General features: G+C 46.2%; 1 protein-coding gene across 4 annotated transcripts in view; it reads left to right on the forward strand.

The window, feature by feature from the left end:
* Positions 1-12,803, forward strand: part of itga10 (integrin, alpha 10) — a 62,818-nt gene that overhangs the window by 43,276 nt on the left and 6,739 nt on the right. For all 4 annotated transcript variants that reach the window (XM_052513541.1, XM_052513540.1, XM_052513542.1 and 1 more), the window contains exons 9-26: positions 2,869-3,034; positions 4,275-4,348; positions 4,475-4,619; positions 5,725-5,873; positions 6,276-6,419; positions 7,175-7,381; positions 8,098-8,228; positions 8,371-8,537; positions 8,725-8,867; positions 9,358-9,468; positions 9,604-9,689; positions 9,894-10,035; positions 10,288-10,380; positions 11,770-11,846; positions 12,004-12,093; positions 12,170-12,254; positions 12,456-12,569; positions 12,658-12,765. In XM_052513541.1, the coding sequence (XP_052369501.1) occupies positions 2,869-3,034; positions 4,275-4,348; positions 4,475-4,619; positions 5,725-5,873; positions 6,276-6,419; positions 7,175-7,381; positions 8,098-8,228; positions 8,371-8,537; positions 8,725-8,867; positions 9,358-9,468; positions 9,604-9,689; positions 9,894-10,035; positions 10,288-10,380; positions 11,770-11,846; positions 12,004-12,093; positions 12,170-12,254; positions 12,456-12,569; positions 12,658-12,765 (2,232 nt within the window). The remainder of the gene's footprint in view (positions 1-2,868; positions 3,035-4,274; positions 4,349-4,474; positions 4,620-5,724; positions 5,874-6,275; positions 6,420-7,174; positions 7,382-8,097; positions 8,229-8,370; positions 8,538-8,724; positions 8,868-9,357; positions 9,469-9,603; positions 9,690-9,893; positions 10,036-10,287; positions 10,381-11,769; positions 11,847-12,003; positions 12,094-12,169; positions 12,255-12,455; positions 12,570-12,657; positions 12,766-12,803) is intronic.

The raw sequence follows: 12,803 nt of genomic DNA on the forward strand, positions 1-12,803 counted from the left end.
GCAGAATTACACACTAATTATCAAAATCCAGAAAAGAGCCGTTAAATTCAACAACCACCTAAAAGGAAGCGATTCCCAAACCATCGATAACAAAACCATCACCTACAGAGAGATGAACCTGGAGAAGAGTCCCCTAAGCAAGCTGGTCCTGGGGCTCTGTTCAGAAACACAAACACACCCCACAGAGCCCCAGGACAGCAACACAATTAGACCCAACCAAATCATGAGAAAACAAAAAAAAATATTACTTTATTATTACTTTACACATTGGAAAGAATTTACAAAAAAACAGAGCTAACTCGAATGCTATTTGAGTACACAGTGGCAGAATACCTGACCACTGTGACTGACCCAAACTTAAGGAAAGCTTTGACTATGTCCAGACTCAGTGAGCATAGCATTTAGACAAACTCCCATATATGTTTGGTGAAATACCAGTGTACCATCACAGTAGCAAGATTTGTGACCTGTTGACAAAAAAAAGGGCAACCAGTGAAAAACAAGCACCATTGTAAATACAACCCATATTTATGTTTATTTATTTTCTCTGTAAACATATACCAATAAAACCCCTTAAATTAAATTGATTTGAAGAGAGAGTGAGAAAGAGAGAGAGAGAGAGAGAGAGAGAGAGAGAGAGAGAGAGAGAGAGAGAGAGAGAGAGAGAGAGAGAGAGAGAGAGAGAGAGAGAGAGAGAGAGAGAGAGAGAGAGAGAGAGAGAGAGAGAGAGAGAGAGAGAGAGAGAGAGAGAGAGAGAGAGAGAGATCTCCAGGGTCTTGATGAGAGAGAGAGAGAGAGAGAGAGAGAGAGAGAGAGAGAGAGAGAGAGAGAGAGAGAGAGAGAGAGAGAGAGAGAGAGAGAGAGAGAGAGAGAGAGAGAGAGAGAGAGAGAGAGAGAGAGAGAGAGAGAGAGAGAGAGAGAGAGAGAGAGAGAGAGAGAGAGAGAGAGAGAGAGAGAGAGAGAATCTCCAGGGTCTTGATGCTGAAACGTGGTTTCACTGTGACGGCTGCAATGTTTTGATGTTGTTGCTCTCTGTCCTGCTGCCAGTGTGTGTAGGACAGAAAACAGCCCTTTGGGGAGAGCAGAGAAGCAAGCTCTCTAAAATAACAGCCTGAGTCGTGGTTTATACATCAGCCTGCCTGCCTGCTGACTCACACAGAATTTACAGTCAACAAGGAGAGGGGTCAAATGGGGTGTGTTTGTCTGTTTGCGAGTTTGTTGTGCATATATGTGCATATACATTTGCAGTATAACTTCACTGTATGTTTTGAATACTTAACAAGCTACCTCCCGCTGTCTGTATTTCTGTCCTCCCTCTCCGTTCGTGACTCTGAGGACAAACCAGCAGCAGCTGGCAAGACCAACGGAATTTCTCTGCTTCTATAAGATCTTCATGTATACATTTATAGTGTAGGATTCCTTCACATTAAACCCTCCCTCCCGCCAGCCCTTCCTTCCTTCCTTCCTTCCTTCCTTCCTTCCTTCCTTCCTTCCTTCCTTCCTTCCTTCCTTCCTTCCTTCCTTCCTTCCTTCCTTCCTTCCTTCCTTCCTTCCTTCCTCCCTCCCTCCCTCCCTCCCTCCCTTCATCCATCCATCCATCCATCCCTCCCTCCTTCCCTCCTTCCCTCTCTCCCTCCCTTCCTCCTTCCCTCTCTCCCTCCCTCCCTTCCTCCTTCCTTCTCTCTCTCCCTCCCTCCCTTCCTCCATCTCTCCCCCCTCCATTCCTCCATCCATCCCTCCTTCCCTCCTTCTCTCTCTCCCTCCCTCCCTTCCTCCATATCTCCCCCTCCATTCCTCCATCCATCCCTCCTTCCCTCCCTCCCCTTTGAAAACAGAGAATTTCCTTATTTAAGATGGCAGCCAGAGTGACAGGGAAGGATTGTTGGGATTGGGTTTCTGGGGAGGAATGTGCTCCTTACTGCAGTGTTTAGGCTATTCTGTATTACAGACTAGTAACTGTAGCTGTTACTATAGCCTCCTCACACTAGAGAGCCCTACCACACCAGTCATCTCTCTCCCCCTGTCTGGACCAATTCTTTAATTTCACGGTTTGCTAAAGCAGTATTTCCCAAACATTTTAGCTGACTCCATTTTTAGACAGCCCCTTAGGTAGAACCCTATGGACAGTATCTGTTTTTGTCTTTTAAGGGTTGTCTCTTTGTGGTTGTACTTGATTCAGGTTATGACCTCTACTGTACTGTACGGGGTTGGTGTTGGCAGCTCTCTCTCTGTTCTCTCAGATTGTCCTGACTCAGTAATATCTCTCCCTCTATATAAATGTTCTCTGTCCCTGTGAAACATGGCGGATTACGTAGAGAATATCTCTCGCTCTACCTTTCACTTTTTCTGTCCCTTACATTTAACCCCTTCTTTCTCTCCCTTTTGTTTTTCTACCCTTCACTTTAACCCCTTTCTCCCTCCCCTTTCTCTCTTCCTCTCTCTTTCCCTCTCTCCCTCCCCCTTTCTCTCTTCCCCCTCTCTCTTCCTCTCTCTTTCCCTCTCTCCCTCCCCCTTTCTCCCTCCCCCTTTCTCTCTTCCCCTCTCTTTCCCTTTCTCCCTCCCACTTTCTCTCTTCCCCCTCTCTTTCCTCATCCCTCTCCCTCGCCCTTTATCTCTCCCCCCTCGCTTTCCTCATCCCTTTCTCTCTCCCTCCCCCTTTATCTCTCCCCCTCTCTTTTCTCATCCCCCCCCCCCTTTATCTCTCCCCCCTCTCTTTCCTCATCCCTTTCTCTGTTCCCCCTCTCTCTTCCTCTCTCTTTCCCTCTCTCCCCCCCTCTCTTTCCTCGTCCCTTTCTCTGTTCCCCCTCTCTCTCCCTCCCCCTTTATCTCTCCCCCTCTCTTTCCTCATCCCTTTCTCTCTCCCTCCAGGTATTGGGTCACTACATCCGCAGGCAGCAGGACCCAGAGACGTTTATCAGTGAGATCAAGTACATTGCCAGCGACCCTGACGACAAATACTTCTTCAACGTGACTGACGAGGCGGCGCTCAACGACATCGTAGATGCACTAGGAGACCGCATCTTCACTCTAGAGGGTGAGACGGAGAGAGGAAGAGGAAGGGGGAGGGAGGGAGGTGAAAGTGCTGGAAAGAGACAGGAGGGGAAAGGATGTCTGTGTTCTGGAGACAGGGAGGGACTGCTTTCTTATTTAGCCAGGGAGAAAGTTAGAAGAGAGAGGGATGTTACTCTCTTTCAATTGAGGAAGAGGTAAAAAAGGGGGAATGGTGCCACATTTAATCCCAGACGGAATGAAAGAGGAAGGGATGGATAGATGCCACTACCTTGAAAAGGAAAGAAGGGCGCGAGCAGCTATCACAACACTTACAGGAACAAGGGAGGAAATTATGCCACCCTGAAGTCTGTAGGGAGCGAGGGAGGAAGGGAGTGGAGGATATGAGAGGAGGATGAGGGAGGTAGATTCTATATACCAGCTGGGTTCTTGAGTGAGGAGGGAGAGAGAGGGCACTAACCTGTGGCATCTAGATAGTGGCAGATTGGGGAGGGGAATGTATTCATGTGTCAGAGTGGGCACCAGTCTCATGAATACCGTGATGGGACCAAACGTGACATCCTGTGCTGCCCACTCTGACACCTGAATACCGTGATGGGACTAAACGTGGCATCCTGTGCTGCCCACTCTGACACATGAATACCGTGATGGGACTAAACGTGGCATCCTGTGCTGCCCACTCTGACACATGAATACCGTGATGGGACTAAACGTGGCATCCTGTGCTGCCCACTCTGACACCTGAATACTGTGATGGGACTAAACGTGGCATCCTGTGCTGCCCACTCTGACACATGAATACCGTGATGGGACTAAACGTGGCATCCTGTGCTGCCCACTCTGACACCTGAATACTGTGATGGGACTAAACATGGCATCCTGTGGGCAGCACAGGATGCCATGTTTAGTCCCATCACGGTATTCATGTGTCAGCCACCTGGCACTGGCAGAACAAACATTAACCAAACATTCAACTCAACTTCCTTTGAGAGTTAGGGTTAGGGTAAACCTGTTCCGCTTTCACCTCAGCAGAGGTCCCATTAGCCCCTCACTCAGTCACTGAACCCCCACACTACACAGATATGTGGTTGGGCACAGAAACATGAGAGGGTGAGACTCATGATTTTAATAAAATAATTTTTGAAGGACATGACACAAAATAATAGCAGAGAGATCTGCTCAACTAGATTTTTGTGTTGGATACTACAGAAAATGTGCTAGAAAGGTTTGTTAAACGTTGTTTTGATGTTTCTGTTTTGTCACAGGGACGCTGGGGTACAACGAGAGCTCCTTCAAGTTTGAGATGTCCCAGATTGGCTTCTCCACACACGTTCTCGATGTGAGTCCACCATGTGTGTGTGTGCGTAGTGTGCAGGGCGAGCGCGCGCGTCATGTCATTGTCTTGAATTTCTGATCTGTCATTGTACTGTATGTTTATCCCCCCTCTCCCATGCGTGTGTTTCAGGATGGCATCCTGTTTGGGATGGTGGGGGCGTATGACTGGGACGGAGGGGTGCTGAAGGAGGGCACTAAGGGCCGCATCATGCCCACCAGAGAGGCCTTTGAGTCAGAGTTCCCCCAGGAGCTCAAGAACCATGCTGCCTATCTGGGTGACTTAACTTACTTACATTACACTATGTACACTTTACATTACACCGTTTTACACATAATACTACTCAACTTATCACTGTTTTACACATAATACTACTAAATGTATCACTGTTTTACACATAATACTACTAAATGTATCACTGTTTTACACATAATACTACTAAATGTATCACTGTTTTACACATAATACTACTAAACGTATCACTGTTTTACACATAATACTACTAAATGTATCACTGTTTTACACATAATACTACTAAATGTATCACTGTTTTACACATAATACTACTAAATGTATCACTGTTTTACACATAATACTACTAAACCTATCACTGTTTTACACATAATACTACTAAACGTATCACTGTTTTACACATAATACTACTAAACGTATCACTGTTTTACACATAATACTACTAAACGTATCACTGTTTTACACATAATACTACTAAACGTATCACTGTTTTACACATAATACTACTCAACTTATCACTGTTTTACACATAATACTACTAAACGTATCACTATTTTACACATAATACTACTAAATGTATCACTGTTTTACACATAATACTACTAAACCTATCACTGTTTTACACATAATACTACTAAACGTATCACTGTTTTACACATAATACTACTAAACGTATCACTGTTTTACACATAATACTACTAAATGTATCACTGTTTTACACATAATACTACTAAACCTATCACTGTTTTACACATAATACTACTAAATGTATCACTGTTTTACACATAATACTACTAAACTTATCACTGTTTTACACATAATACTACTAAACGTATCACTGTTTTACACATAATACTACTAAACGTATCACTGTTTTACACATAATACTACTAAACGTATCACTGTTTTACACATAATACTACTAAATGTATCACTGTTTTACACATAATACTACTAAACGTATCACTGTTTTACACATAATACTACTACATTTATCACGGATTTACACAATAATCTTTGTTTCCATACCTAATGTGTCTCCAGGCATCTGTATGACCTGTGAGATATTTGAATCCGATGCAAGTATTATTTAATTTGTGGATCTAATTAAAGTATTTGTGTGTGTTTAGGCTACACAGTGTCGTCAGTGATAGTGGGAGACTGGAGGAGGCTGTATGTGGCTGGAGCTCCCAGGTTCAAACACAAAGGAAAGGTCATTCTGTTTGAACTGAGCGACAATGGAGATGTCAACATTGCACAGGCCCTCAATGGAGAACAGGTAGCTAGTGTGTGTGTGTATATACCTCATGGGATGTATCTATCAATCAAACTCTCACTCACCCCAACCCCCCACACCCCTTCTCCTCACCACCACCATACCTCCCTCTTTCTCTCTCTCTCTCTCTCTCTCTCTCTCTCTCTCTCCTCTCTCTCTCCGTCTCTGTCTCTCTCTCTTTCTCCTCTCTCTCTCTCTCTCTCTCTCTCTCTCTCTCTCTCTCTCTCTCTCTCTCTCTCTCTCTCTCTCTCTCTCTCTCTCTCTCTCTCTCTCTCTCTCTCTCTCCCTCCCTCCCTCCTCTCTCTCTCCTCCTCTCTCTCCTGTCTCTCTCTCTCTCTCTCTCTCTCTCTCTCTCTCTCTCTCTCTCTCCTCTCTGTCTTTGTCTCTCTCTCTCTCTGTCTGTAGATTGGGTCGTACTATGGCAGTGAGGTGTGTGGGTTGGACGTGGACCAGGATGGCATTACTGATGTTCTGCTGGTGGCAGCACCCATGTACCTGGGCCCTGGCAACAAGGAGGCAGGCAGAGTCTACATCTACTCCCTCAGTGGGGTGAGACAGGGGACTGAGCTGGTGTCAGGAAGAGGGGGAGGGGGGTGAGAGATGGGCGAAGGGGGGAGATAGAGTTAAGGGAGGGGAAAGGGGTTGAGGGTTGAGGATATTAGTGGATAAGAAGAGGTATGGCTGGGAGCTGCTCTGCCTGTCTTTATATCTCTCTACTCTCTCTCTCTACTCTGCCTGTCTTTATCTCTCTCCACTCTCTCTCTCTACTCTGCCTGTCTTTATCTCTCTCCACTCTCTCTCTCTACTCTGCCTGTCTTTATCTCTCTCCACTCTCTCTCTCTACTCTGCCTGTCTTTATCTCTCTCTACTCTGCCTGTCTTTATCTCTCTCCACTCTCTCTCTCTACTCTGCCTGTCTTTATCTCTCCCTACTCTGCCTGTCTTTATCTCTCTCCACTCTCTCTCTCTACTCTGCCTGTCTTTATCTCTCTCTACTCTGCCTGTCTTTATCTCTCTCCACTCTCTCTCTCTCTCTGCCTGTCTTTATCTCACTCTACTGCCTGTCTGTATCTCTCTCTCTCTCTCTACTCTGCCTGTCTTTATCTCTCTCTACTCTGCCTGTCTTTATCTCTCTACTCTGCCTCTCTCTCTCTCTCTCTCTCTCTCTCTCTCTCTCTCTCTCTCTCCCCTCTCTCTCTCCTCTCTCTCTCTCTCTCTCTCTCTCTCTCTCTCTCTCTCTCTCTCTCTCTCTCTCTCTCTCTCTCTCTCTCTCTCTCTCTCTCTCTCTCTACCTCTACCTCTCAGGAGGAGGTGTTTGTGTCTAACGGTACTCTGAAGGCAGAGGATAGGTTCCAGGATGCTAGGTTTGGCTACGCCCTGGCCTCCGCCCCAGACCTCAACCATGACGGGTACACTGACCTGCTGGTGGGGGCACCCCTAGAGGACGGACACAATGGGGCCATATACGTCTACCATGGCCAGGGCATACACATCATCCACAACTACAAACAGGTAGACATACACATCATCCACAACTACAAACAGGTAGACATACACATCATCCACAACTACAAACAGGTAGACATACACATCATCCACAACTACAAACAGGTAGACATACACATCATCCACAACTACAAACAGGTAAACATACACATCATCCACAACTACAAACAGGTATACATACACATCATCCACAACTACAAACAGGTAAACATACACATCATCCACAACTACAAACAGGTATACATACACATCATCCACAACTACAAACAGGTAAACATACACATCATCCACAACTACAAACAGGTATACATACACATCATCCACAACTACAAACAGGTAGACATACACATCATCCACAACTACAAACAGGTAAACATACACATCATCCACAACTACAAACAGGTAGACATACACATCATCCACAACTACAAACAGGTATACATACACATCATCCACAACTACAAACAGGTATACATACACATCATCCACAACTACAAACAGGTAAACATACACATCATCCACAACTACAAACAGGTAAAGAAAGAAGTGTCACCAGAAGTATAGGTGGAGTCCATCTCTGTGAAAAGAAAAGTGAAGATTTGTTTTTAAAGTGATATCATTCTTAGCTATAGTATTTCCATTGACCTCGTTCTACGTCTCTCTCCACCACTTCTCTACTCTCATCTCTCCACCTCCTTGCTCACCTCTCCTTCTCCTTGTAGCGTATCGCAGGGTCGTCTCTGTCCCCCTCTCTGCAGTATTTTGGGCGCAGTGTGAGTGCCAGATTAGACCTGGATGGAGATGGTCTGTTAGACCTGGCTGTGGGGGCCCAGGGCAGTGCTGTACTACTCAGGTAAGAAAGGAGGGATGAGGGGAGGTGGAGGAATGAAGAGGAGGGGAGGGATACATTGTCAGACTTGGCAGTGGAGTATTTTTTTAAAATGTGATGATGATCGTCATCATTGAATGATCAATTCTCCCTCCCCTCTCTCCAGTTCTCGTAGTATAGTCCAGATCAACATGAGTCTGTCCTTCCAGCCCCACTCCATCAACGTCATCCAGAAGACGTGTCAGAGAGGAGGGAGGGAGTCTGCCTGTCTCAACGCTACAGCCTGCTTCCTGGCTCTGTCCCGTTCCCCTGGAACTCACAGCACCAGCTTCGGTAAGGGAGAGGGAGGGGAGAGAGGGAGGGGCAGGGACTGCAGAGAGTAAGGGAGAGGGAGGGGAGAGAGGGAGGGGCAGGGACTGGAGAAAGTAAGGGGGAGGGAGAAACGAGAGGGAAGGAGTCCGCCTGTTAGATTTGATAGATTTGTTATCAACACTAACATCCCCTTCTCCCTCCTCCCCAGATCTGTCGGTGGTGGCCATGTTGGATGAGAGAAAGTTGACAGCGAGGGCGTTGTTTGACGACAGCAACCAGAGACAGACACAGCTGGGGGTCAGAGTTCACACAGGACAGACCGTCTGCCACAACCTGCCCTTCCATGTGTTTGTGAGTATGACACACACCAGAGCTCATCTAGTATGGTACTTGCAATGCCAGGATAGTGGGTTCAATTCCTAGGACCAAACAGCGACCATACATGACTGTAAGCCGCTTTGGATAAAAGCCTCTGCTAAATGGCATATACACACACACACGCACACACTACACAACTAACATACACACACACTACACAACTAACATACACACATGCCCTGACACAAACACACAACCAACATGTACACGCTACTGCCACAACCTGCCTTTCCAAATGTCACACACAATGCCAAAACACACATCCTTCACCCCGACCGACACACACAATGCCAAAACACACATCCTTCACCCCGACCGACACACACAATGCCAAAACACACATCCTTCACCCCGACCGACACACACAATGCCAAAACACACATCCTTCACCCCGACCGACACACACAATCTACATCCTGAAACATGATATTGACCTCTAACCCTTTGTCTCCGTCTGTGATAGGACACAGCAGACTACATCCGTCCAATCAGCTTCTCCCTGCGCTTTAAGATCAACGACACAGAGAGCGGCCCAGTGCTGGACGAAGGCTGGCCCACCACCTTCAAGAGATCGGTCAGTGTGTGGGGTGTGTGTGGGGTGCTCGTAGCATCCTGGACAAATTGTATGATGTAATGTACTGTTACTGTACGTTATCTACAGTATTACTCTGGCACCTCCATTTCAAATACTGTACCTTGATGTCTCCAGATTGCGTTCTTCAAAGACTGTGGTGAGGATGATGTGTGTGTCACTGATCTGGTGCTGCAGGCTCATATGGACATCTCTGGGACAAGGTACATCTCACACACACAAACACACATGAACACATGTGCACACACACATGCATGGACACACACACGTATAGACACACACACACACACCTGATCAAAAATGTTCCTCTCTTTTTTGTGTCCAGTCAACACTCAATCAGCCAAACAATTACTAAGTCAAGTTGTGTAGTAGTTGTATGAATGTCTGAATGTAACTCCTCTCTGCAGACAGCAGCCCTATGTGATCCGTAGCCCTCGCAGACGTCTGGCTGTAGAAGTCCAGCTGCAGAACAGACTGGAGAACGCCTACAACACCAGCCTGACACTGCACTACTCACGCAACCTCCACTTCTCTAGTCTCAGTATACGGGTACGAAACACACACACACCACACACACACACACACACACACACACACACACACACACACACACACACACACACACACACACACACACACACACACACACACACACACACACACACACACACACACACACTACACACAGATTTACAACATGAACCTGACAATTTTATTCTGTCTCCTCCCCCTTCTCTCTCTTCCTCCCTCCCTTTCGATGTCTCCATCCCTATCTTTCTCTCTCTCCTTCTCTCTCTCTAGGAGGATACCCAGTTGAAAATTGAGTGTACATCTCTCAGTTCCAACAGTCATTCCTGTAATGTCAGCTATCCTGTGTTCCGCTCCCACTCCAAGGTCTGTCTGGCATCAAATACAATGAACAGAAATATAAACACAACATGTAAAGTGTTGGTCCCATGTTTCATGAGCTGAAATAAAAGATCCCAGAAATGTTCCATACGCACAAAAAGCTTATTTTTCTCAAATGTTGTTTACATCCCTGTTAGTGAGCATTTCTCCTTTGCCAAGATAATCCATCCACCTGACAGGTGTGGCATATCAAAAAGATGATTAAATGCCATGATCATTACACAGGTGCACCTTGTGCTGGGGACAATAAAAGGCAACTCTAAAATGTGCAGTTTTGTCAAACAACACAATGCCACAGATGTCTCAGGTTTTGAGGGAGCGTGCAATTGGCATTCTGACTGCAGGAATGTCACTAGTGCTGTTGCCAAATAATTGAATGTTAATTTCTCTACCATAAGCTGCCTCCAACGTCGTTTTAGAGAATTTGGCAGTATGTCCAACCAGCCTCACAATCGCAGACTACGTGTAACCACACCAGCTCAGGACCTCCACATCCGGCCTCTTCACCTGCTGGATCGTCTGAGACCAGCTACCCAGACAGCTGATGAAACTGTGGGTTTGCACAACTGAAGAATTTCTGCACAAACTGTCAGAAACCGTCTCAGGGAAGCTCATTTGTGTGCTCGCCGTCCTCACCAGGGTCTTGACTTGATTGCAGTTCGACATTGTAATCGACGTCAGTGGGCAAATGCTCACCTTCGATGGCTCCTGGTACGCTGGAGAAGTGTGCTCTTCATGGATGAATCCCAGTTTTAGCTGTACCGGGCAGATGTCAGACATATGGCGTCGGGTGGGTGAGTGGTTAGCTGACGTCAACGTTGTGAACAGAGTGCCCCGTAGTGGGGGTAGGGTTATGGTATGGGCAGGCATAATCTACGGACAACAAATACAATTGCATTTTATGGATGATAATTTGAATGCACAGAGATACTGTGACGAGATCCTGAGGCCCATTGTCTTGCCATCCACCACCATCACCTCATGTTTCAGCATGATAATGCACGGCTCCATGTCGCAAGGATCTCTACACAATTCTTGGAAGCTGAAAATGTCCCAGTTCTTCCATGGCCTGCATACTCATCAGACATGTCACCTATTGAGCATGTTTGGGATGCTCTGGGTCGACGTGTACGACAGCGTGTTCCAGTTCCTTCCAATATCCAGTAACTTTGCAGAGCCATTGAAGAGGAGTGGGACAACATTCCACAGGTCACAATCAACAGACTGATCAACTCTATGTGAAGGAGATGTGTCTCACTGCATGAGGCAAATGGAAAAATCTTAGAAATTGTTTCATGGTGCGTTCATATATTTGTTCAGTGTAGTTCTGATACCAAAAACTCAATCCCCACCACCTCTTATCTTCTCTCTCAGGTGAACTTCATGTTAGAGTTTGAGTTCAGCTGTACGTCTCTGCTCAGTAAAGTCCAGATGAAACTCACAGTTGCCAGGTAACTCATTATAATCCTATGGAGGAATGTAAAGGGATTCCTATTGGGAGCTTCTAGAAATTAACCTGAAATTCAGCCTCCAGTAGAGACAGAAGTACTGTGTGTTTGTCTTGTCATGTGTCTGTCACATACATCTCTGTGTTCCTGGTTCCCATAGTGACAGTGTGGAGAGAGAGGCTACGTTGGGAGACAACAGTGTTCAAGTCCAGACTGTGGTTCAGTACGAACCTGACCTCTTCATCACCAGGTTAGTCTCTATCTCTCTCTCGGTCTCTCGGTCTCTCTCTCTCTCTCATTCCCTGTATCTCTACCTTTCTTTGTAGTGACTCCAATCTGAACCGTTATGAGGTCCACCCAACCAGAACCATATCAGAGGCAATAGGACCAGAGTTCTACACACACTTCAGGGTAAGCAGTGCACACACAATATATCTGTTTCCTTAATATCCTTACTGCACAATCACACACACAACCATACATACTGTCTTTACACACACACACACACACACACACACACACACACACACACACACACACACACACACACACACACACACACACACACACACACACACACACACACCTCAGACTAATGTGTTCTGTGTGTAGCTGCAGAACCTGGGCTGTTACAGTGTGAGTAACCTGGAGTTGAGGCTGAGCCTGCCCTCTGTAGCAGCTGGAGACAGAGTCTTCATGGCTGTTACTGAGGTCTTCTCTTACAACGTGAGTACTAACCCTCTCCCACTACAGTTGGAATAAACAGTTATTGTCATTTCTCTCTGGTTCTGAACTGTGACCTTTGTGATGTCAGGTGACAGGGGTGAATTGCAGTGTAGACAGTGACGTGTCCCAGCTGAAGGACAGACAGAGAGATGTACGACCTCTACATCCTGAAGACATGCAACAGACTGACCTACTGGTGAGAACAGACAGACACATATACACTGATGCACGCAC

Source organism: Oncorhynchus keta, unplaced genomic scaffold, assembly GCF_023373465.1.
Source record: "Oncorhynchus keta strain PuntledgeMale-10-30-2019 unplaced genomic scaffold, Oket_V2 Un_scaffold_1315_pilon_pilon, whole genome shotgun sequence".
Classification (NCBI taxonomy): domain Eukaryota; kingdom Metazoa; phylum Chordata; class Actinopteri; order Salmoniformes; family Salmonidae; genus Oncorhynchus; species Oncorhynchus keta.